Source organism: Ictidomys tridecemlineatus, chromosome 2, assembly GCF_052094955.1.
Source record: "Ictidomys tridecemlineatus isolate mIctTri1 chromosome 2, mIctTri1.hap1, whole genome shotgun sequence".
NCBI lineage: Eukaryota > Metazoa > Chordata > Mammalia > Rodentia > Sciuridae > Ictidomys > Ictidomys tridecemlineatus.
This window is the reverse complement of record NC_135478.1, coordinates 158066835-158090305: the sequence shown is the minus strand read 5'-3', so window position 1 is coordinate 158090305 and position 23471 is coordinate 158066835. Positions and strand designations below refer to the sequence as shown.

The following is a 23471-nucleotide window of genomic DNA, read 5'->3' as shown; positions in this document are numbered from 1 at the left end:
TATAAATTTATTCTAATTGGGGAATTGTTTTGGAAAAGTATTTTTAATAAAAATAAACAATATTTTAATGAAAGATGACTGAGCTTAATAAGTACACTGTGAAGTAATCAAATTTTTTTCTGGAATTCTTGGTGTGGTTTGAAGCTGAATTTAAATAAAATCTTATTCAGGGGAAAATAAGATATAAAAGAAAAAAAGATTTTGCTCTCAAATGCATTTTACTTTTTTCTTTTTTTTTTTTTTTTTTTCTTTTTTTTTTTTTTTTTAAAGAGAAAGTGAGAGAGGGGGACAGAGAGAGAGAGAGAGAGAGAGAGAATTTTAACATTTATTTATTTTTTCTTAGTTCTCGGCGGACACAACATCTTTGTTGGTATGTGGTGCTGCTGAGGATCGAACCCGGGCCGCACGCATGCTAGGCGAGCGCGCTACCGCTTGAGCCACATCCCAGCCCCCTCAAATGCATTTTAAATAAATGCATTTAAATGCCAAGATAAGAGAACCATAAAAATATATGATAATGCAGAATTAGTAGATGAAGAAGAAATGATGTGTGAATCTTAAGCAAACTACTGTTATAGGCTATGAAATTTGGAGTAGCAATCATTTTTTTCTGTGCCATTTTTATTTCTCTGTCCACCGGCCCTGGTATCATTCTCTAATAGCTAAAAGCAGAAATGTTGAGAAATACATGAGAATGTTATTTAGATATCATGGTCAGATTTAGCCAAAAAATATAAAAGTGGACAAAACAAAAACAAAAGCAAAATTAAAAGTTTTATAATGATATTTACTGGCCAATCCTGAAGATTTTCAGTGTTTAGAATAGCAATTCAATGACTAAGCAATCTGTAGCTCCAATGTTTTTTTTTTTTAAGATTCTCTCTTTTTACTGAAATAATTCAATGAAGACAACTGATGAGAAATACACAATTATTTCTCAATTGATTCAAAGAAAATTAGAAGAATTATGCCATTTAAGGTACTTTAAACATTACACTGTACTCCAAGTACATCTCACCTTAAAAAATACCTGAATTATTTCAACAGTATTATATTTTAAAATATTTAAAACTAGTTTGTTTTTAAACATCATCAGCCTGCCAGTCATGGTGGTGCATGCCCATAATCTCAGTGACTCAGGAGGCTGAGGCAGGAGGATCACAAATTCAAGGCCAGCCTCAGCAACTTAGCAAGACCCTAAGCAACTTAGCGGGAACCTTGTCTCAAAATTTAAAAAAATAAAAGGTTTGAGGTTGTGGCTCAGTGGTTAAGTGGCTTTGGGTTCAATTGCCAATAAAAAAAAAATAAGAACAAAACAACTTTCAAATTACTGATCTATGACACTCAACTCCTTGTAACAGATTTTGCTTTAGTCCTATAGGTCCTATAATCATCTCTAAGAATAAAATTACATTTACCATCATACATATGACAATAATTTTTAAATTTTTTGTGAACTAGTGGCACTGAAAATGTAGAGCATTAATTTTTATAGTTTACTTCATTTTTCTATTTGCCCTTTAATCTTACCTTACTAAACTAAAGAAAACAATTCCCAGGGGATTTTTTCCATGCAAAGTAAGTCACCAAGTTATTAAAACTGTCATTAAGATTATCTTAAACTCATTTAACTCATTTTAAAAAAATGAGTTCCAAACTCAACTCTTATTTATATGATCTCTGAAAAAGAAAATGTAGACAGACAGCTCTAGGCAAATGTGGGAAGTAAAGAATAATTGAGGCCATGTCAACAAAGACTTAAAATAATATGTGGATCAGCTTGTGAGGAAACTCTAAGGTTCATCCCTCTGAGTCCTGCTGAAAAACATCATCCTATGATTCCATATTATTTTTGGAAAAAGCTCCTCTCACATTTTTATGAGTTCGTACAGAGTAACAAGAACTAAGATAAGAATTATGTGAAAGAAGCATTTATCTAATTAGATACAGTCACAGTCACGTGCCAGGATTCTAGTGAAGAATAAAAAACAAACTGAGCAGCTATATTTTATTTTTTATTTTTTTAGTTCACTGGTACTTCCAGAGAAAACTAAAAATAGATTGATAGCATATGAAATATCTTAATTTTCTTCATGGAATTTTAATTCTAGACGGATAATGAGGAATATCTAGCTAACCTACTATTATTTAAAGATAGGAGAATACAAAAATACTGCAAGTTCTTATTAATAATACTCTGCTTATTTACTTGTTAATGTGTCCAGCATCTAACATAGTAGATCATTTTAATCCTTTTGGTGGGGGCATGTGGCCTTTAAACCTCTTCCTGTTCTCCAAGTCAATTTCATTTTAAAATGGCTTAAAATTTTCTAATGAAGGTATGATGTATGCTACATATGCCTCACATTTCCTCAATGTCATATCCATTCAAAATAACTTTTCCTCACTTTATCATACTAAATTGTAATTTGTAATATCTTTCTATTTCACTATAAACATTAACTCTCTCTTTAGCTACTACTAAACAGTTCTATTATTTCTGGATATTATTTTCCTGCTCAAATAAATTATCCTCTACTTTGTCCCTATTAAATTCAATTTGATTTATCTTTCTATTTCTCCAATTTGTCAAGATGTTTTGAATTTATATACTCTTTTCCTATAAGAATGTTGGTCCACCCAAGTAGATGTCATCAGTACAAATATACTTTACATTCATTTAAGTCATTGATAGAAAAGTACAGTTTATGCCAGTTTGAATGGTCTCTCCCCAATGTTAATTTAGGAATATTGCTAACTAATGAGATAAAATTTACATCACAAAGGGAATGTGTGATACAAATTATATAATTGTTTATTTCTTAATTACTCTATCATTTTCAACTAAGTTAAAATAAATTATTTTTACCTGTTTAATCATTCTAAACAAATAAAATCAACTAAACAATGAAGTTTTTTTTAAGTCTTTTTTTTTTTTTTTAGGTGTAGATGGACACAACACAATGCCTTTATTTTTATGTGGTGCTGAGGATCGAACCTGAGTCCTGCCCACGCTAGACGAGCGCTCTACCACTGAGCCACAATCTCAGCCCAAAAATGAAGTTTTTAAAATGTTTACTGATCATTTCCCTCCATTCCTATATGTAAGTAATTGAAGAGGGAGGTAACATTGGCAGTATTTCCAAGAACTTCTAGCTAAAACATGTAATAAATGAAAAACAATGTAATCAAGTTCTAAGTAGAACTTTGGCATCCAATGCTTGTGCAATCATGCATGACACAAAATGTGTTAATAATCCTTTACTTGTATCAGTAATATCCATTAGGACAGAGAATTCTCCTTAGATTATTTGGTTTATATTTTATATCAAATACTAGATATTCTGACTTGACAACTACTATCAGACTAGGACTGTAGCTTACTAATAGATCACTTCCCTAACATGAATGAGGTTTTGCATTTGACCCTCAGCACTGGAAAAATATTTTAAAAAATAAAATAATATAAACAACTATTAGATTACATCAAATTTATTATATGAAACTATTAAAATATGACTATTTACTTCATTGTGCTAATTTTCACTTATTCTTCTACTTTTCAATTCAAAAACATAAAGAATTTTATTTCCTTAAATTAGGGAAATCTCTTATTAAATATGCCTATTCTTAGATGTTTTTTGATTATCCAAAATTAATTTTTCCCATCATAATAAAAATATCCAGAAATGAAAAATGTAAATGACATTAATTTTGATCATGTGAGTTTACTTAAGAGATGAATTTGAGTCTTTCTTAGACATTGAAGTGAAAATTAAGAAATCACAGTAGAGAGGCCAACATTATTTACAAAGAATCATTTATTAAACACTTTTTTTTTACAAAATACAAAAGTTGTTCTGCTTGAATACATCACATATGAAAAAATAATATATTTTATGAATTAAATTTGAAGATATTCAGAATTTTGTTTTTCATCATGTTTAACACCACTTCCAATCAAGAAGAAAACTTTTCCTTATTCATTAAATCATATTAATAACAACTAAAATGGTATAGAAATAAAATCAGACAATGTCTGCCATACAAAGCTCCCATTGCAAGGTAACTGATTTGCCTATGATCCTAAAATTTTTTCAAGCTATAAGATAGGAAGAGTTGAGGAGCAAGGCAAGTTTTAAAATAATGTATTAGCAGCAGTTGATAGTAGATGCAACATAAGATTTGTTTTGTCTGTGGTACAAGAATATGTCCTATCAGACTCTACCATATTTTTTTCTACTTGAACACAAGTAAGCATATACTGATTGTCTCTGAATGACAAAATGTATAAAACATACAAGAAGCTGGTTCTGGTTTTCAATGTGAGTGGCTATTTTCATCAGCTAATATGAATGCATTGCTAAAATTAGTGAAGACAGGAAAATGACTTAAGGGTAATATATACAGAGTTAAAATACATGTTTTATCCACTTGGTGATTTCAGGCACTGTGGCTGTTCAGGATAAAATACGTCATGATTTTTCTTGATAGCAATTTAATTATCAGTGCAAGCAAAAGCAAATACCTGCCCACTGTCACAAAAAAATGACCTTGTATATTTGGAATGTTCAAAGCAAGTTCATCTTCAGATCTTCACTCTCCAGGCATCTTGAATAAAAACGTCTCATAGTTTGCTCTTGATAGCAATTTACTTTTCAGTGCAAGCAAAAGCAAACCCACACCTGCTCACTGTCATACATATGACGACCAAACATATCTGCAATATTCAAAGCAAGTCCACCTTCTCCATCTTCACTGTGGAAGCATCCTCAATAAGTGGCCCTTAGTGTAAACTCTCTATAAATCATGAAACGAACTTGCAATGCCTGAACTTAATATTAAACACCACTGCCATAGTCCTCTCTGTGTAAACGATGTTTGGGTAAGGCTTGCCATCACAACATTTCTTTCCTGAGAATGGAGCTGGTCCTCTCTATGTGGATCATAAGTGTGCGTGCTCTGAGCTGTGATCACTGTCATGACTGTCTTCATTTGCTAGCGAGTCCCCTGTCTGCTGGAGGGTTGCCGCACCAATTCCTGAAAGCTCTGACGGGAGAAGTGTTCCTTTTTTCACGTTCACCAGTTCCTTTTCTCGAGCTGCAGCTCCTTGTTGTCCTCCTTTTACCCTCTTCCACTTCATTCTCCTGTTCTGGAACCACACTTTCACCTTGAAGCAGGAAAGGAAACAACATAAAGAGAGTTAAAATGGCACGTTGTTCTCTTTTTTGGCATTGATGCAAAAAACAGTGCTTCAAAGGTCTATACCAGACCTCCATAAAATAGTAGTGATAAAAATGATTCAACATTGAATTTAATCAAGTTGCAAGGCCACAGTAATATTTCTTAAACTCTCAGAATGTGCCAACAACTGTACTTCATATTTTTCAATATACATAATAAAGACATAAATAAATGAGAAAGAACTCTATCATGAAAGCTTATCCAACAAGATTGATTTTCTAAAGAATTTCTATATTTGTCCTATAGTCAAAGTTTCCCCATCTTCCCAAGTACTTCTTTGCCTGCCATCTATGTGTCAATTCCTAAGTCAGTTTAAAACATGCTTGGGGGACTACAAAGAAGCTGTCTGAAAGGCCTTTCTATGCCATTAGAAGTGCTATTTGGATGAAATATTGAACTGAGATATTTCTCAGTCTGGACTTTTGTTGGTTTCCTTTGGAGCCATAATTGAAAGAATGCCTTATGTATTTCCCATACATATATGAATCCATTTGACAACAATGGATAAGAAAAAAACAGTAAGACAGATTGATTAAAAGCTAACTGATGGAAGGACTTGATGGTATACCTCAGTAGTAACTCACTTGCCTGATATGTGCAAGATCCTGAGTTCAATCCTTAGTATCGCAAAAACTAAAACAACTGGTTGGTGAGTTTTCACGTATGATTACCACACCTAACCAAAAGTCTCAGTAGTTGCCTTTTATTTATCCCTACTTGGGTATAGGTGGCATACCTGTACTGATAGTTGCATTATTTCTACTACTTTTCTATATAAAATAGCATTATTTTTATTTTACAGATGAGGAAGTTGAGACAAAGGTTAAACGACTTGCCTAAGATTATGCAGATGGAAAATGTCATACCAAGATATAACCTAGAGACTTGTTTTGTTCCAGATTCTGGGGCTTTTTCCCCATTTTGGATCCTGCTATATTTCAAACTGCTATTTTTAAAATATTTAGTTTTTTTTTTAAATAAAGCATATAAAGTATGTGACCTCCATCCATATGATTACTATCATTCAGGTAATTCTCATACTTGATATAATTAGGTTTGTAAATATGACACTGAATTTTCCTGTGCTATAATTTGGGTAATTATACTACTCAGTTTAATTACCTTTGCAAGCTTGACATTGCATGTTGCGTTAGATCTGTTCCACATGAGCTGGGTCCTACTTTTGGCCTCACTTCTGAGTTTTTGTGTGAATTTGAGAAAATTATACTTCTCTCTGCCTCAATTTTCATATTTGTAATACTGGAATAATGAGCCCTTCAAGATTCTCGGTAGGGAGATTTTCTCCATCAACAATTCCAGATGGAAGAAACACATAAGTCATTGCCATCATCATCACTGTCACCAAAAGTTGAACAGTCAGTCAAAATAATCTTTGCAGAATAAGAGGAACAGATCTCTTAAATTCTGCACTTATTTCCTTTTCTAGGAGAAAGAGTATAGTAATTCTGTAATACCAGTATAAAATGTGCAAGTTTAAATAAGAAAGTGTAAGAGTGTGGTATTGATTTTAGAAATACCTTGGTCTACTTTGTGTTTTCTGTCTACCATGTGGAATTGTACTTTTGAAAACAAAAATAGACTGAGAGAATATTTCATAGTTTTCCATGATATATATACACACACACACACACACACACACACACACACACAGAGATGTTAATATATACATTTATACACACATAGATATGCACATGTAAATATGTTAATATATACGTATATATGGACATATATGTGCAGGTGAAAGCATTTGATGATACATCTTAATTCTAATTCCTTATACTATTTTCTTTAAGGGTGAGATTATATATTGGATATTGGAACTCCATGAAGTTAGTAATGGGACAAAAACAGCAGCAACCATAATAGACTCATCTTCCAGAAATGGAAGGAAAGGTGAAGATATCTAGAAGTCATGGCACCCAGATTTATTATCCAATATGTTATAAAATAATGAGGTGAAGTAAAATAGGCAAGGAAATTTTCTTTTTTTGAAAAAAAACCCCATATTTCCATATTAGCAATGTAGTATTAGCAATAAAAGCAATCCAAAATATAAATCAATATGCTTCTAGAATAATAGCACAGTATATTTATAAATAAAGAGACTTTATAATAATACCACATTAGATTTATAGATAAAAATGTTATACTTTAATTTAGTATCATTTCATGAATCCTGCTTCATTGGCTGAAATTTTTTTAAAAAGGGTTTTTTTTGTGTGTGTTCTTGTTTTTAAAATGGACAAAAGCATAATTTCCAGGTACTTTACATTTCATTTTCTAAAATTAAGTATTCTAATGCTTTCTATTAAAATTTACATTTCATATAACAATCTCAATTTATAAAATTATGTAGAGTGAAAATAATCTCATATCTTTTGGATGAGTTGGTCATTATTTATTCATTCATACATTTAAAAGTATTACTGAATATACAATAACTGGCACTAAGTTAAACCAAAGATGAGAGGGGACAGAGAAGGAGTGCATAATCCTGCCCTTAAGGAATTCATACTGTTAAGAAAAGGGAAACTTCATAACAGGTACTTAGCTGGTTGTATAGGAGACATTAGGTATATACTGAGATGTATAAAGGGTAGCTCCAGATTTTACATAATATTCTTGAACTGCTGCTGTTGTAATTGGTTTCATTGGCACATCTTGTTAGGAGATTCTCCAAGGGCTCCAGGACACGGCAGAGAGCTCTACCACTCCTCTTTGTGCCCCACACTGCTGTTGCCACATAATTATACCAAGGGATTCCTTTTCTCTGGGAATCGAATGCTGTTGAAGTTCTTGGCATCCTGTGGCCTTCTGAGCTCACAGGATGTTATTAATCTGTTATTAATTTGCTTGAATTTCTCTACCCTAGTAACCAGGGTAGAACACTAGGTGCTGGGAAATTATTATCAAATATTTCATATACAACTAAGTATTTTATATATAATTGAAACTCAAAATTGAAATCTTTGATCATGATACATGAATTTTGTGAACTATGATTGTTTTATTTGTGCTTCAAGTCAATTGTATCTTCTGTTATACAACTATTCTAGAACTTACAAGACACATTAGGGTATTTTTAATAATATTTCTTTTTTCAAGCATGGATCTAATGTAAGATCCCATATAAATTGTATTTTGTCATATAGGATGGTTAAATTAAAGCCTTTATCCCAAGATCTGAGTAATGAGAAATGTTATTTTTTTTTCATGAAATCATGGCAGTATGAATCAAACCTTATATTCTATTATAGCTCTGTGGGCACATAATTTTTCAACAAAATCTTCATAACAAAAATAACTAAAAGGTATAATAGCATATTGTCATGATAGCTAATACTTAAATTGTACAATTCCAGACTTTAATTTCTAGAACATCTTTTTATTATGTCTCATTTCTCCTGTAATCAACAAACTATTTAGTGTTTACAATGTGATCAAACTTCTTTTTAATTAAGTACAAAAATATTTAATCCCATCTTGACTCTTTTTACAGAAGAAGACAGCCAAAAGAATTTTTCTGTTATTAATTTGCTTGAATGATGAGAGAATTCAGAAATAATATTTTTGTCTCTCCAAAAATATGGTAAAGGAGTATTATTGTTGCCATTGGTGAACTATTGATTTAGATCTTTATTTAACTGATTTAGTCACTTATATTACAGCTTTGTATATATAAATTTATACCTGTTTTCTTAGGTTTCAAAATATATCACAAAAACAATAATTAAATATAAAACTGTACTATCACACAATTTACTAAGTTATCCAGAGGAAAATAGGTTTTTAGGAATTTCTACCTATATAATGCTCTAAGCCATATTTATGTAATACCATAAATGTCTATCTTTTGAAAGAACAAATAGACATAACACCAAACATCTGGATGAAAACTGAAAATTTCAGTGACATATCCAGCTGTTTCCAAACATCTGGAATTCGTAGATTTAATATTCCAACTGTTTCCATTTTATCTTGAAATATTGTAGTCACTGTCTAACAAATATTTATGCACATCTTTAAGATGTGAAAACATGCAAAGAATAATTAAACAAATTTTTTAGATTTAATGATTACATCCTCGGTGATTAAATTTGTTCATGGCAGTTATCTAGTAAACCCACTCTAAATAGGCACAAGAAAGACCCTCCCAGATAATTCAGTGGCAAAGTCAGTAGTGGAATTGAGAAATTAGAATCACGAATGCTTTATGTTAAGTACAAAAAATTAGGTAAAGAAAGCCTCTGCCCTGTCTATCTGAATAGATTTATATCTGATTAGAAGAAATCCTTCAGCTACTTCCAAGAAGCATGTTGGAGCTCCTAGTGGACTCTGCTGTTTCTACAGCAGTACACTTGGTTGGAATATGTTGGTGTGCATGTTGGTATGTGTTGGGGATGGGATGGGGAGGGGAGTTAGGACAAGTTTCATGCTGCACGGTGAATTCCTGATTGTAGTGATGCATCTCACCATTGTCCTCCATTATAGCACAACATCGATGACAGCATTTTCCTGCCTCTATAAATTTCAGTTCTGAAGCCTCTTTTTTCTCTATTTATAGTTCTTATGAACAGGCTTACTAATCTAGTGAATAGTGAAATTTTGGTATTTTGAGTGTTTTGTAGGGGATGGGGTGGGGAGGGGATGGGGATTGAACTCAGGGGCAATCCACCACTGAGCCACATCCCCAACCCTATTTGGTATTTTATTTTAGAGACAGGGTCTCACTGAGTTGCTTAACGATTTCTCATGTTTTAAACAAACAGTACATATTAGCTATAGAAAAGTCATATATTGAATGGAAACTCTTTTGGGGGATGCCACAAATGGAATTCTCCATATTAATTTTAAGTCTCATGTGGACACTATTACATGTTAATATTATGGAGCTCATTCTTTTTTCCAAAAATGAATCTAAAGTAGCATTCACATGATGAACAAAAATTGTTAGAGGATTAATAGAAAATGCTAGTAATTATTACTCTTTTTGTCATAGTTGATGAAATTCAACTCACAGGGCCTATTTCATTATTATCAAATAACAGTGTAATTTCATTACTCCTAACCTTACTTTTTATACATCTTTCAATTAGTGCAAGTGAAATATTGCTTACCTAAGTATATCATAAGTAAATAACTAGCAAATTGAGTGAAAATATCAAGTAGACATTTTTCTTCTATATTTGAATTACTAAACAAATTTATAAAGACAATTATTACTATCATATTCATACACACTGATTCTCAAAAATAGTCAATAATTTTGAAAGCCAGGAAAAAGTCACAAATCAAATAAATAATTGCATATATACAAAAATACAAAATTACAACTACAAAAATAAAAATTAAAACTGATAAAGGAATTAAAAGTTCAAAATCTATTCTAAATTAAATGTACTTCTGAGTTTTTATATGAGGAGTCATAGGGATATGGAGAATGAAGATTGATAGAAAGTATTTTACTGCCAAGTCTCCAGAAATTGCCAGTTCTTTTAGACCTGGATTTATTATTTTATATATGTCACAGAACATTTGCATGTACTCTAAATACTTGTGAAGATAATAGGAAAAATCTTGTTAAAATTAAAGGCAACATAAAATTCAAACTAGCTTCTCAATATATAATCCACTGAGCCCTAATCATTTACAAATTTTCTCCTTGGATAGATGACAGACATATAGAAAGTATATATATATATATACACACACACACACACACATATATATACCTGTGTATATATATGTGAGAATATATTTACATATATACTATATATCAGTATATATGAGCTTTTCAAATAAATGAGCTTTTATTTGAAAAGTATTGTTGATTATTTCTTATTTATTTGAAAGGTTCATATGTGCAGATATATATTATATATAAATATATTCTTGTGTATGTATACACAGGTATGTATATTTGTATGTATATGTGTATGGCTTTCTGTATGCATATCATTTATCCAAGGAGGAAAACAATAACATTTTAAAGGAAAATGGATTATATATTCTCAAGTGTAGTTCAATAACTTAGGATATTATTTTACTCAGGTTTCTTTTTCCATATTATTTCCAATATGCATACTTAATTTGTAAATGACTAGGGATCAATTGCTTATTTCTTAGTCTTTTACACACAATATTTCTGATTTAGGAAAGTGTTGAAACGTTGATTAATTTTGTGTAGATTTTGCTTTATTACTGACCTTTTTAAAGTTACCTCTCATATATCCTTTTTTTTCTGAATCAAAAGTAATTTTGAGTTTTGCTCTTAGGGTTCATCCATAACATTGATATGTATCAGTTATTAAAAAAACAGAATTATCAGAAATATCTCTCATCCCAAACTAAAACTCTTTCTCTTACACCACTATTATCCCCTCCAACTTATGCTAAGCTCATTTCTCCAGTTGGAGTCAAATCAGATTTAACCTTTCTAAATATCTGGAACACCATGAATTCAGCAAGGAAAACACCTTCATAATACTCCAAGTAACTGTTAAATACTTCTGTAAAGAAAGGAACGAATATTCTAAATCACTGACTACACAGATATTCTTGGATTAACTTGAATCAACAATATGTCTGGTCATGGAGACAATAAATTAATGACTCAGTGTATTGATATAAATGTTTAGAAATAAACCTGTGAAGAAGAAGGACTATGTAAAACATATTGGAGCAAAAGGAAAAACGACTAGACACTTGGTATACACACACACACACACACACACACACCAAAAAAAATAAAATAATCTCCTCTAGACATCCAAAAATGAATGGTTATTTTGAAAATCCTTGGCATTAGGCCATTTAACAATTTATGGGTAACAAACAAAATAAGATGTCTCTCATTTCTACTAGTGAAATCTTATCCAACAAGGTGGGATTTTCCCATTGATCTTGGAATAGGTATCCAGAATCAGCCTGTTTATTCCAGTAATGTAAGATAGCTTACAAATCTATAACATTGAGCCTTTGATTAGCTCTGTGAGAATGTTTTATAAAGTAGAAGAATCTCATACTGCTTCTATATTTGGCAGCCTTAACTCTATGAAAATGTCCATTTTACCAGTCTATGTGTACTCTCATGCAGCTGCTGTCTTCCTTCTTCCCACTATGAGATATTAAAAATCCAATAGGAGCTTTCTCCAAATTTTTCTGGATAGAAAAAATAAAATGTTTGTCCAACTTAAAAATACTTGTGAGAAGAGGCCTTTTAGATTGACTGGCTCTGCAAAACGTTCTAAATTACCCTGACAATTAGCGATTATTTGTCATTTATTGTAAGGACTATGTGAGAATATGTTGTCAAGTGGAGTCTGCATGGTAGAAACTAACAGACTACTGGAGTGATTCCTAACCCATAAAACAACAAAACTGTTTTGTATGATTAAACATTTAACCGTTTTCTTAGGGTCTCTCTTTTCATCCAACATAAAATAATTTTCTTTCATACCTATTTGCTAGCATGGAATTAGGAAAACCCTCCCTTTTCCTTCTTTTTGGGCCAAATGATGTTCAAAGAGAATTACAGATTATAAAAAAAGAATTATAGACTCCCTGACATTGCATTATGGAAGACACAAATCTGAATTTGACTCTTTCATGAGATTTTATGACTGTTCTTCAGATGGGAACTGGAAAATTCAAGTTTGAATGATATGTAAGGTTTTAACGTATATGACTTTTATAAAAAGAACACCTGATCATTATTGCATATCTTTATAATGACATAAATGTGGTCTATCATAAAATGCATGGCAGGTGTACTGATCATGATATAAATGAATCAGGGGTAGCTACAAATAATTTATAGCTTGTAGGAATACATGTTTTATAGGCAATCACATAAAACTTTTACATGAAAGTATGTTAAAAACCAGTTCAGGTTATAAAGTAAGTTTTCATACTGGAGAAAATTATTTCTCTGAAACATTCTCCATAGATTTAGATGATTTAATATGTGTTGTTTTTTCCCCTTTATATGGTATGTATTTGTGTGTATGATTTCTGTCACTTCATTTCAACATGAAAGTTCCATCAGTCAAGAAAAATATTTTAAAGAATACTACCAACACTAAGAGACACTGAACAATGTAAATTAGATTTAATATTTTTGGTGTGTATATTAAATTTACTTTACTAAATTTCATATTATTTTAAGGTGTGGAAAAATAAATCTTGCAAAATGACTAAAAGGATATACATTTATTGTCAAAACAGTTTACATGTGGAAATCACATATGAACTTGTTTTTAAGGAATATATGGGGCCAAGATATGGATTACACAGATAAGCATTTATGATATGAGAACAAAATAAAAATAATGGAATAGCTGTATTATGGTCTGGATGTTCGTTGCACAAAAATTCCTATGTTTAAAACCTAACTTTCAAGGTGATGGCATTAGGAACACGGTCTTTGGAAGATGATTAGATCTTCAGAGAAGATCACTTATTACTGGATTATCACCCTTATAAAGGAGACTTCAGATAGCTATCTAACCCCATGAACCATGTGAAGCTAGAATAAAAAGATAACCATCTATGCAGAAGCAGTCCCTCACCAGACACTGAACTTGCAAGTGCCTTTCTTAATCTTGGACTTTCTACCCTCTAGAGCTTTAAAAATTTCTAATGTGTGTAAGCCAGTATTATGCTTTATATAATTATTTTGTTATAAAATCATGGTATTATAATTCTATAATTAAAATTGCAATATTTATAATAATTATATTATATTACATTAATAATTATATCATTATATTATATAAAATTATTAGAATATTCATAACAATTATAACATTTATAATATTATTGATATAATCATCATATTATGATATAATATATAATACTATTATATAAAATATAATATTATATGCAATACATTATACATTATAGCATTTTATTATAGTAGCCCCAATGGAGTAAGACAAGCTGTACCCCAATTTAAAGAAGATATATTTAAAACAATTTATTTTATAATTCAATTACTATAACTTTAGAAGCCCAACCTCCAAAAAACAAAAAGAAGATATTTCACTGGGTTAAACACCTGGCATTTTGGAGGAATTTGCCTTTGAATATTCAAGAACAGCAAAATTAGAGATACAATTATATACAAGCAAGAGACTTTGAGGTATTGTTGCACAGTATGGTGACTGTACACTACAGTTATGTAATGTACATTTCAAAAAGCTAGAAGAAAAATTTGTAAGTTTTCACCATAAATAAGTAATAAATAAATAAACAGATAAATGATAAATAAATGCATCAAATATTACATGGTTCCCCATTAATATGTACAACTTTTATTTTTTGTCTGCTAAAAATAGAATACTTAAAACAGCAATATTGATGGTTGAAGCACACCATATATTTTTAGATAAGCTCAGCACAGCAATATGTAGCCCAGAAAATAAAAATAAAGCTTTAAGATTCTAATTTAAATTACTTTATGAACACAGAAATATGGAATAATATGTTAGTAAAACTAACATTTGACATAATAAGGAATATTTTTCCATTCAGCCCTCTTTGGTGACGTTAAGCACTCATCCTAATTGTTACTGCTTGTTCAATTTGTTGTCTCTTCTGTGCATTCTAGTGTTTTCTTCTCTAGCTTATTTTGACTGAATTTTACTTCTAGCACCAACTCAACAAATATTTGTATTACAAATGAATTAATTCAACATGTCTTGCATAGCAAAGTTATTTCCCCTCTGGGTGATAGTTCTGTTTTCATGTTTATGTTAAACATTTTTTTTTCATATCCATCGTGACATATAAATATGAGTAGAGAGAAGAACAGGAAATTTTAGTTTTAATTCTGTGCCTCAAAGAGATTGTCACTTCTCTGAGAATGCACAGTTCCTAGTGGCAAATCTTGGATTTTCATTCAGATTATTTTTCATTAAAATTTAGGTTTTTTTCTTGTCAATCCACACTGATCCTCTAAAGACTTAATCTTGATTAGGAGTTGAGATTTCATATGTGTACATCATCTTTTCACATTAATGTGTAAAACTGCAAATGTAAACTTATGAAATTAAAAATTATCTTCTGCACAATATCAAATTTTCAATTCTTTGGAACTTAATTATTTCTCAACTTTTTGTTTCTTGGTAGCCTATTAGATTATTTCAGGAATGGTTTCTAGTGACTCCTACATTGACACTTAATGTGAGATGATTTGCTTTAAACAATGGAACGTTAGTAAATATGATGTGAACAGAAACTGAAAAAGTCCCTCATATTGGAGTTTTCATTCTCAGTGGTCCTAGGGATATTCCTACTACCCACTGAAGAATACCAGGCCAGCCTATTTGAAGACAAAACCATATGCAAAAGAGACCAGCAGTCCAAACAGAGGCCCAAACAGCTTTTAGTAACTGACAGTTGCATGCAGCTCCATGAGAGATTTGAGAAATTCTGACAAGTCCAACCAAAACTCTCACTCCAGAATTCTGAGCAAACTCAATGTTGGTTATTGTTTGAAGCCACTAATGTTTGGGGTGGTTGGTCATAAAACTAAGGCTAACTGACATAATATTAAAACAAACTATTATTTTAAGTAAAAAACTGATTGAAATTGGGTATGCATATAACATTTTTGCTTATAACTTTCCCAAACATGTCAAGTCAATTAAGAAGAAGAACTTTCCAAAATATCTTCAAATCCTCAAGCCAGATTTATAGAACTGCTTCTAAAAAAGAAATTATTCTTAAACAAAAGCAAAACTTCTGTTCTGTGACCAAATGATGGAAGATAACCATAAAACATCTTGGAATAGTAAACACAGAATCTTGACTTTGCTCTTGGCTAACAGCACATACCACATTTGTTGTTTCTGTAAATTGAAAGTAAATTCTAGTTTCTTATTTCCTTCTTATATTCTATAAAACATGGTTATGCTTCCTGGAGTTCACTGACTTACAAAAGGGCATTAATGTGTAAACCAGCCTCCCCTTTATTTTTCTGTTACCAGTTAAAAAATAAATAAGTAGAAATAAAAGAGAGTCTGATGATGTAGATTTTGGATCCTGCTTTCCAGTGTGCCAAATGCTCTACAATTATAGAAGGAACTTTGTATGTGAAATTCAACGGAAGGAAATATGTTCCATAACTTAGGTACCAGTCAAAATATTTAATAAAATATAAGCTGCCAATAAATAAAACCACATAAAAGTGTCCCTCTGTATATTTCCACTATCCAGAAATAACCTACCAAAGCTGAAATTTGAAAATTCACAGAAAGAAGATGATTTAAGAAATTGGATAAAATAACTTGCTCTCATAAACTATGTATTCATTTGTCCACACCCTATTGCTATTTCCTTGGTTCCAGTGGGACCCCTGGAGGAGGTATGCACAGTGAAAGAGGAAATGAAATTCTAACCCTGAGTGCCAATCATAATCACACTGTCCCTAAAGATGTTTGCATTTCCTTTCAAGAATATTTTTGTAAAGATGAGTAACTGTTCACCAACAGTAGGCTAGATTCTTTCAGCACGAATCAGAATCAGTACAAGAAGTACTCTGTGAGCATTGATGCAAAAAAATAAGGAACAAAAGCACAAAAAAGAACAGAAAAACACAGAAATCCAAAAAAAAACCTAAAGAGTAATTTAATTAAAAATATTATATATGCCTTTTTAATTGAAGTCCACAGATCATTAATAACTTAAAAGTGTTCTTCAAGTGGGTACCAGAATTTTGAATTAGTGACACCAGTACCATTACAAATATATTTTGAATAATGAGACAGAAATAATTACCAATGTTCTATGTGCCCTGGCCTTCCATTCTCTACCAAGGCTGCATGATTTAACTATTCTTGAATGTTAGAGTGTAAATGGAAGTGACATGGGTCATTTCCAGGTGAAAACATTCAGAGGTCAGTGCATGAACTTCCACTCTTCCTTACCTCCTGTGGTGACCAGGGACACCACATGTTGAGACTCCAGAGAGTCAGATTGGGCCTGTGAGTGAGTATTTGGGATACTGCAACTGGTAGAGTTTTCAGAAAGAATAAACAAATAATGAAAAAATTTTAAAGTTAAAACATTGAGATTTGAGGGTTAATAAGTCAATGCAACATGCATGCGCTATCCTAAGCAGTACAGGAAACTAACGTGGGGTTACTAACTTTTATATTCCAAATAAGAAGATTTTTAAATATAAGCATACAAAAATACCTTACCATATGCCATCATTATGTAAAATAACTAATATATTTAAATAAAAAAATAAGGAAGGCTATCATAACAGAATAAAGGATTCTTTCTAAACTACATAATTTTTTAAAAAAATAATATTTTATTTTCTTTGATTTTGTGATTTTTCTGAACAAAATCTGCATCATGGAATAGTACACCAGTCTTCCAAATTGGCATTTAAGAATCAAAGATCTAAGTATTTCAAAAATGGCAAAAGATTGTGGACACAAAGCAATTAAAAAGCTCATGTGATGACAATGTCCAGCATTACCTGTCTTTCAGTAAGATCTAGATTCACGGCTATCTCATATCGCCTCAGTCTGGTCAAATAATTATGATGGGCAAATTCTGCTTCAAGTTCTCTGATTTGCTCTTTGGTAAAAGCTGTCCTTTCCTTCCTGGGTTTGCTGTTGACTTCTGACTTGTAATTGCCTTCCTGGGAATCTGGAATTAGAAAAAAAAAGAAAAAGAGGATTATTGCTAATGCATTCACTGAAACACATGCCATCATATCATTTATTGTTATTGAGAACTTCCAGGTATCGAGCTGAACAAGGGGCAAACAGAGAGCAAAGACAGTAAGATTGATCTCATCTTAACACAGCAAGAAACATTTCTTGTTTTTTTATTTTTTTCAATCTACCAGTAATTCATAGCCTGTTTGGGGAAGTATTTTATTTTCTTCTTTAAAAATATGAAAAGAATTTTTGACTGCTCATAATATGGTATTTTTATAACAAAATAAGCCAAAGACTCACCAGAAAACAACTGTAATTTGCCTTAACGAATACTACTTATAGCTAAGTAAGACTGAATACAGAATCCTGAAAAAAAAAAAAGTAGCAACTTATTATGTGAATATTTTAGCAACAAAATGTTTAACAAATGGGCTATTTGAGCATTTGGATTCTGGACTGGTAGGGTTGTTGTTGTTTTTTTTTTGTTTTGTTTTGTTTTTTAAGAGAGAGAGAGAGAATAAGTAAATAATGAATTTTTTTAATGTTAGAACATTGACATTTGAGGACTTTGAGTTTTCAGCCTGAGCATATGTAAAAGTACACGTGTACTTATTGGTCTTTTTATTGCTATGTAAGTATGGCCTTGACAATAGCCATGCTCTTCTTTTATTGGGTAGCATACTTAGTTCAATGTGGAACTCATAAATAAAATTGGGTTCATATAACTTAAAAGATGAGCAGAGTTTTAAAATACATTTTTGTTGTATAAATGGTAAACATAATCTGCACAACATCTAGCATCAACTATCCACAACATCAAATCTTATAAGGCCAGGTAAAAATAACAATCATAATTTGAAGCATCTCATTCCAACTTTTTTCTTCAGGGATCAAGACATAATTAACATATAGCATTTAATTTAATCTATCCTCATAATATTATTGAGATGTAAGTTAGAAGACATTCTTAAAACACTGAAGAACAGAATGTGTCTATAATGGAAAAAAAAATCCTGCATATACCAAGTAAGAAGTAATCATACTCAGCTCTAGTAAATCAAGTTCCCTTTTTCTTCAGTGAAATATCAACATAATCAAGATAAAGGAAATGCTAGAGCTTTCATCAAAATTATTTCTGGTTTCGAATTTTTTGAGTGTGTACACACAAGCTGCAAAACGTTTCTCAGGTGGGAGTATAAATAGCTCTTCTATGAGCCCAAACAAGAGAAGTGATTCAGGAAAAAAATGTTTAACTAAAGGTTACAGAGTGACATTTTGATTATTTTTAATTGACAAATATAATATGGTATGGTTTATACATTATCTTTTAAACTACATTTTTTTGTCATCCAGTGATGCTTAATTATGCCAAGAAGTACAAAAACAATTTTTTTTTCAGTCTTCTTTTCCTTTCTGTCTGCTTGGAGGAAGTCTAAACTGAAGAGGGCCCTGCATAATGGAAACGTGCTAGACAAGGCACTTTAATGTAAACACTTCTGTTTTGACTCTTAGCAGAGTCTGAGCTGACCAGATGTACAGTTGTTGAGGCCCTGCAGCAGCCCCAGTCGTTTGCATCAACATCTTGGCACACTGGGCACACCTTTTCCTCTGCCCGATCACAGTGTGTTTCACTGACTGGTGCACTGGCACTGTCTAAAATTCTTCATCATTCGCTGACCACATTTCTGGGCTTATCACTTACCTCTGTGTTGACTGGCTCCCCACCTTAGCAAGCACGTGGGGCTTTATTCTAGTAAAAAAAGTATTTTGTGATATGTCACACAGAGGTTGATTTCATTTTATAAGAATCCCCTGGGACCTGGTGAGTCACATAATACCTGAAGTGTGAGCTCTCAGGTAGATCTGCTTACAAATGCAAACCTACCTGCTTCTGAGTGGAACTATAGTCCACCACATACTTTTTTTGAGCTACATATTTGCCAACATCCACTCTGTTGGAGCATTTAGATATATTGGGGTTGTGTGGATAAATCTTCCAAATGATTGATTGAAAAATAAAATTATTTTCCCATGGGCTGTTCTGGCAGACTGGAAATTCAGTCACAGCATAGAATATTCTGATAACAAGCCCTTCTCACAAGAATCCATGTTCTCACGTGAGCAAAAAGAACTTTTGCCAATTTGGAGCCACTCTGCCTGAAATCTGTGGCTGATTATTCTTTATGTGGAGACAATACTCTTTTCCCCTTTAGTTAAGCAGCTCTGGAAACTGAAGGCAAAGCCAGCATATTTTTTCTCATGAGCAATTCAATTTGAATGATTCATGGTTAGCACATTCCCTTATGTAAGCATGAATGAACAAATTCACATTGAGAAAAGCCTATTAACTTGAATTTATTTTTGTTTCTTTGAAACTGATCTCCTCTAACTCTTGCAATATTCAAAAGTACTTCATAAATAATAATAAATAACCACACGTACATACAAACAAACACACCAAACATGGACCAGTGCTTGGAAGGACAGTCCATGTAAAAGATCTAAATATGCATTCATTATAGCTAGAAATATACAACAGGAGGTTTATGTATTCAGTGACTGGATTTAAACAAAAATCTGGCTGTACCTCAACACTTAAATCCAAAAACAATTTACTGAATGCCTGGAGTTCGAACCAAAATTGCTCATGAAGTGAAATCCAATGAATAAAATGAAGTGAGCTTTGCACACTTACATTGACAATAATCACAGGAGTCATTAAATTGCAATTTATATGACAAGGAGTAGGTGTGTGCTTCTTGACAGTATCACCTAAAAGGGATGTCAACATAGATGAGGCAGCACCAGTGTTGATGAATCCAGTGGACACTTTTATCATGGTGTACGATTTTTTTGCAGTTTTCACCCAGAATGCTCCCACTTTTATTGGAAACATGCCTTTATTTGGAAATGCATTTCTGGACTTGTACATCCCTTAATCTTGGGACCTTAAACCATTTAACCTATTTTGTTTTAAGTTTCCAAAGTTATCATTTGCTGATTCCAAGACCTCTACTGTTATCACCCGACAAGCTATTCATTGGTGGAAAATGGGTGCGAAGTTTAGACAAAGCTTTTGGCAAATTTCACATCAGCCTCCATCTGTTTCCCAGCTGTTTCAACTGAGGCAAAGCACCCTCCGTTTTCGCCAGCCTCCCATATCCTATGCCAAATGGTAGGTGTTGAGGGGGAAATCGGGGAACTGCCTACCTTTCTTTCCTACAACCACAAACAAAATGTCACCATCTGTACAGGGTATTCCAAGGTAAAAAATAGTGCAATTGTTATTTCTCTCTCTCAATATTTTAATGCACCTGTGAGTGCACCATTGTTGACTTATGTGTTCAGGTATGGTTGGGAGTCCCAGTTCCCTGACCTTTTGCTCCCTGGGACTATGCTAATGGAAGAAGTCTGCAACACTTCCGTGGAGGATAAAAATTGCCCTCCAAGGATCATTTCTGTCTAGAGTTTAGAACTTCTCCACATGTGACTTTTTTATTTCCCTTAGTGCAAGAGGACGCCAAAAGACAATAATGTTTTATGGAAGACAAGTGATGTGAGGGCTTGGTGTGTTCACTCGTGGCACAGAATGTTTTTTAACAAAAGAGAATAAAGTATGGTTGAATGTATTTTTGGCTACTCTGGGTAAACTTTATTAACTTGTTTAAATGAAGAACATAATTTACCTATGTCTGTAAAGCATTAAAATGTAATGGAACATCTATATAACTTGCTCTAAAATGAATTCTTGTTTCATATCCTGAAGAATGTATGAATACTAAGGGTAAGCATGTTTTAGTCTTTTCAACTTCTTATATCAATGTTTTGTAGACTATTCACAATGAGAGAGCTTCTGCTATTATTTACCAAGCTAGCTAACAGTCATCTGTATATAGGAAAATTTATAAAATAATCTTATGAATACTAACAATTTTCATATTTGAACAGGAAGTTACCTCCTTCCTGTGGGCATTCATCCAACTTGTTACTCTCTTTTTAATGAGTAGACATTTAAGCCTCTCCATTTTTTTTTCAAAGTAAATAATCTTCTTCAGGACTGCTAAAATCCTCTTGATCACCTACTTTCCAGATTTGAGAATCACAGTCATAGTGAACTACTGTTACTAATAAATGCATTTATTATATACTGAGGTGTGTAAGGTGGGGAAAAAATGGAATTGAAAACCACTGTGCTAGATAAAGAATAGAATAGCATTGAAAACACCCATGACTTTTTGTACCTCTGATTTTTAAAATGAACATCCACAATAACAGTTTCTCTTATAAAGCCAACCCAAATTTACATATCACAAAAAAATTTCCATAGATTTTAAAGTGAATTATCATGATGACAGTTATTTTTAAGATTTCACTATTCTCCCATAGGTCCAGTGATTATCCATTGGTGGATGTTCTCTTTCCACCTCTGGCCTCCCTGCTCTCTACTCCCTTGATTATTTGTGGGACTATCTAACATATTATCCGGGACAAAATAAGAAAGATGAATTTCAGTTCAGTGAAACTGAAGTTTGATCAGTTTTATTACATTTGAGTAGAGATTGTATGTTTTTAACAAAGAATTTATAGAAAATATCCTATTTATTTTTAATAAGACTTGGTAAGCTATATTGAAAGATGAACTGCACATAGATTAAAACCATTTATATGTCAGGCTTCATTTTTATTTTAAAATTTTGACTTCTTTCTTAAACATTTAGGCTTGTAAATGCAATTAATTCTGAAAATGAGATTAATTAACTTCTAGTATAATTTATTCTGTCAATATTACTTAAAAATACTATATTTTCTAACTTATACAACAAATCATGCAATACAAAATCACAATTTAAAGGGGAAAAATATGAAGATTTGAAATGCTTTATAAAATGTATATATTTTTAGATTGCATTTTAGAAGGGAAAAGAATTAAGATTTCCAAAAATACCTTAATATTAATGCATCATAAAATATGAAAATTTAAAATTTACCAAAAAAATAAAAGAAATAAGACAGGTTCAAACATGTGTCTCTCTCTCTCTGTGAGTGTGTGAAGTATGTGAAGGGAGACAGAGTGAATGTGATAAATAGCAAAAGATTATTATTCAATTAATACAAGTTTAAAAACTAAGCATTAATTGAATACGAAAAATTTCAAAACAGATGCCTCATAATTTACATAAAAATTAAATAGCCAGGTCTCTAAAGTCTACTCCCTTTCTTGGAGTCCATGGTGATCCTGACTTGGCCTTGCATTACATTCCTGGAATAGACTGGCAAGAAACATAACAAAGGCTTTCTTTTTGCTTTCTTCTCTCTTGTCCATAATTTTGTTATAATGGCAGTTATAGAAAGTTTAGACAATTTAAAACTGATACTTAGTCTATAACTCCTTTTAATTCCCTACTGTTTGTAGACATCAATGTATGCATCCATTTTATCTTGCAGCTTATTCTGAGTGGAGTTCCTCTACTTCTAAATAATGTAATTCTAACTCTTAATTTTACTTTAATTTCTTTATTCTGCTTT

The 23471-nt window shown here is 31.9% G+C and overlaps 1 protein-coding gene across 1 annotated transcript in view; it reads right to left on the bottom strand.

Annotated features, from left to right (window-relative positions):
* Positions 1-3854: 3854 nt before the first annotated feature.
* The window catches only part of Meox2 (mesenchyme homeobox 2), a 64268-nt gene continuing 44651 nt past the window's right edge, over positions 3855-23471 (bottom strand). The window contains exons 2-3 of the mRNA XM_005328772.4: positions 17759-17931; positions 3855-5170 (exon numbers count right to left, since the gene is read on the bottom strand). Coding sequence (XP_005328829.1) covers positions 4946-5170; positions 17759-17931 — 398 coding nt within the window. The 3' untranslated portion in view covers positions 3855-4945. The remainder of the gene's footprint in view (positions 5171-17758; positions 17932-23471) is intronic.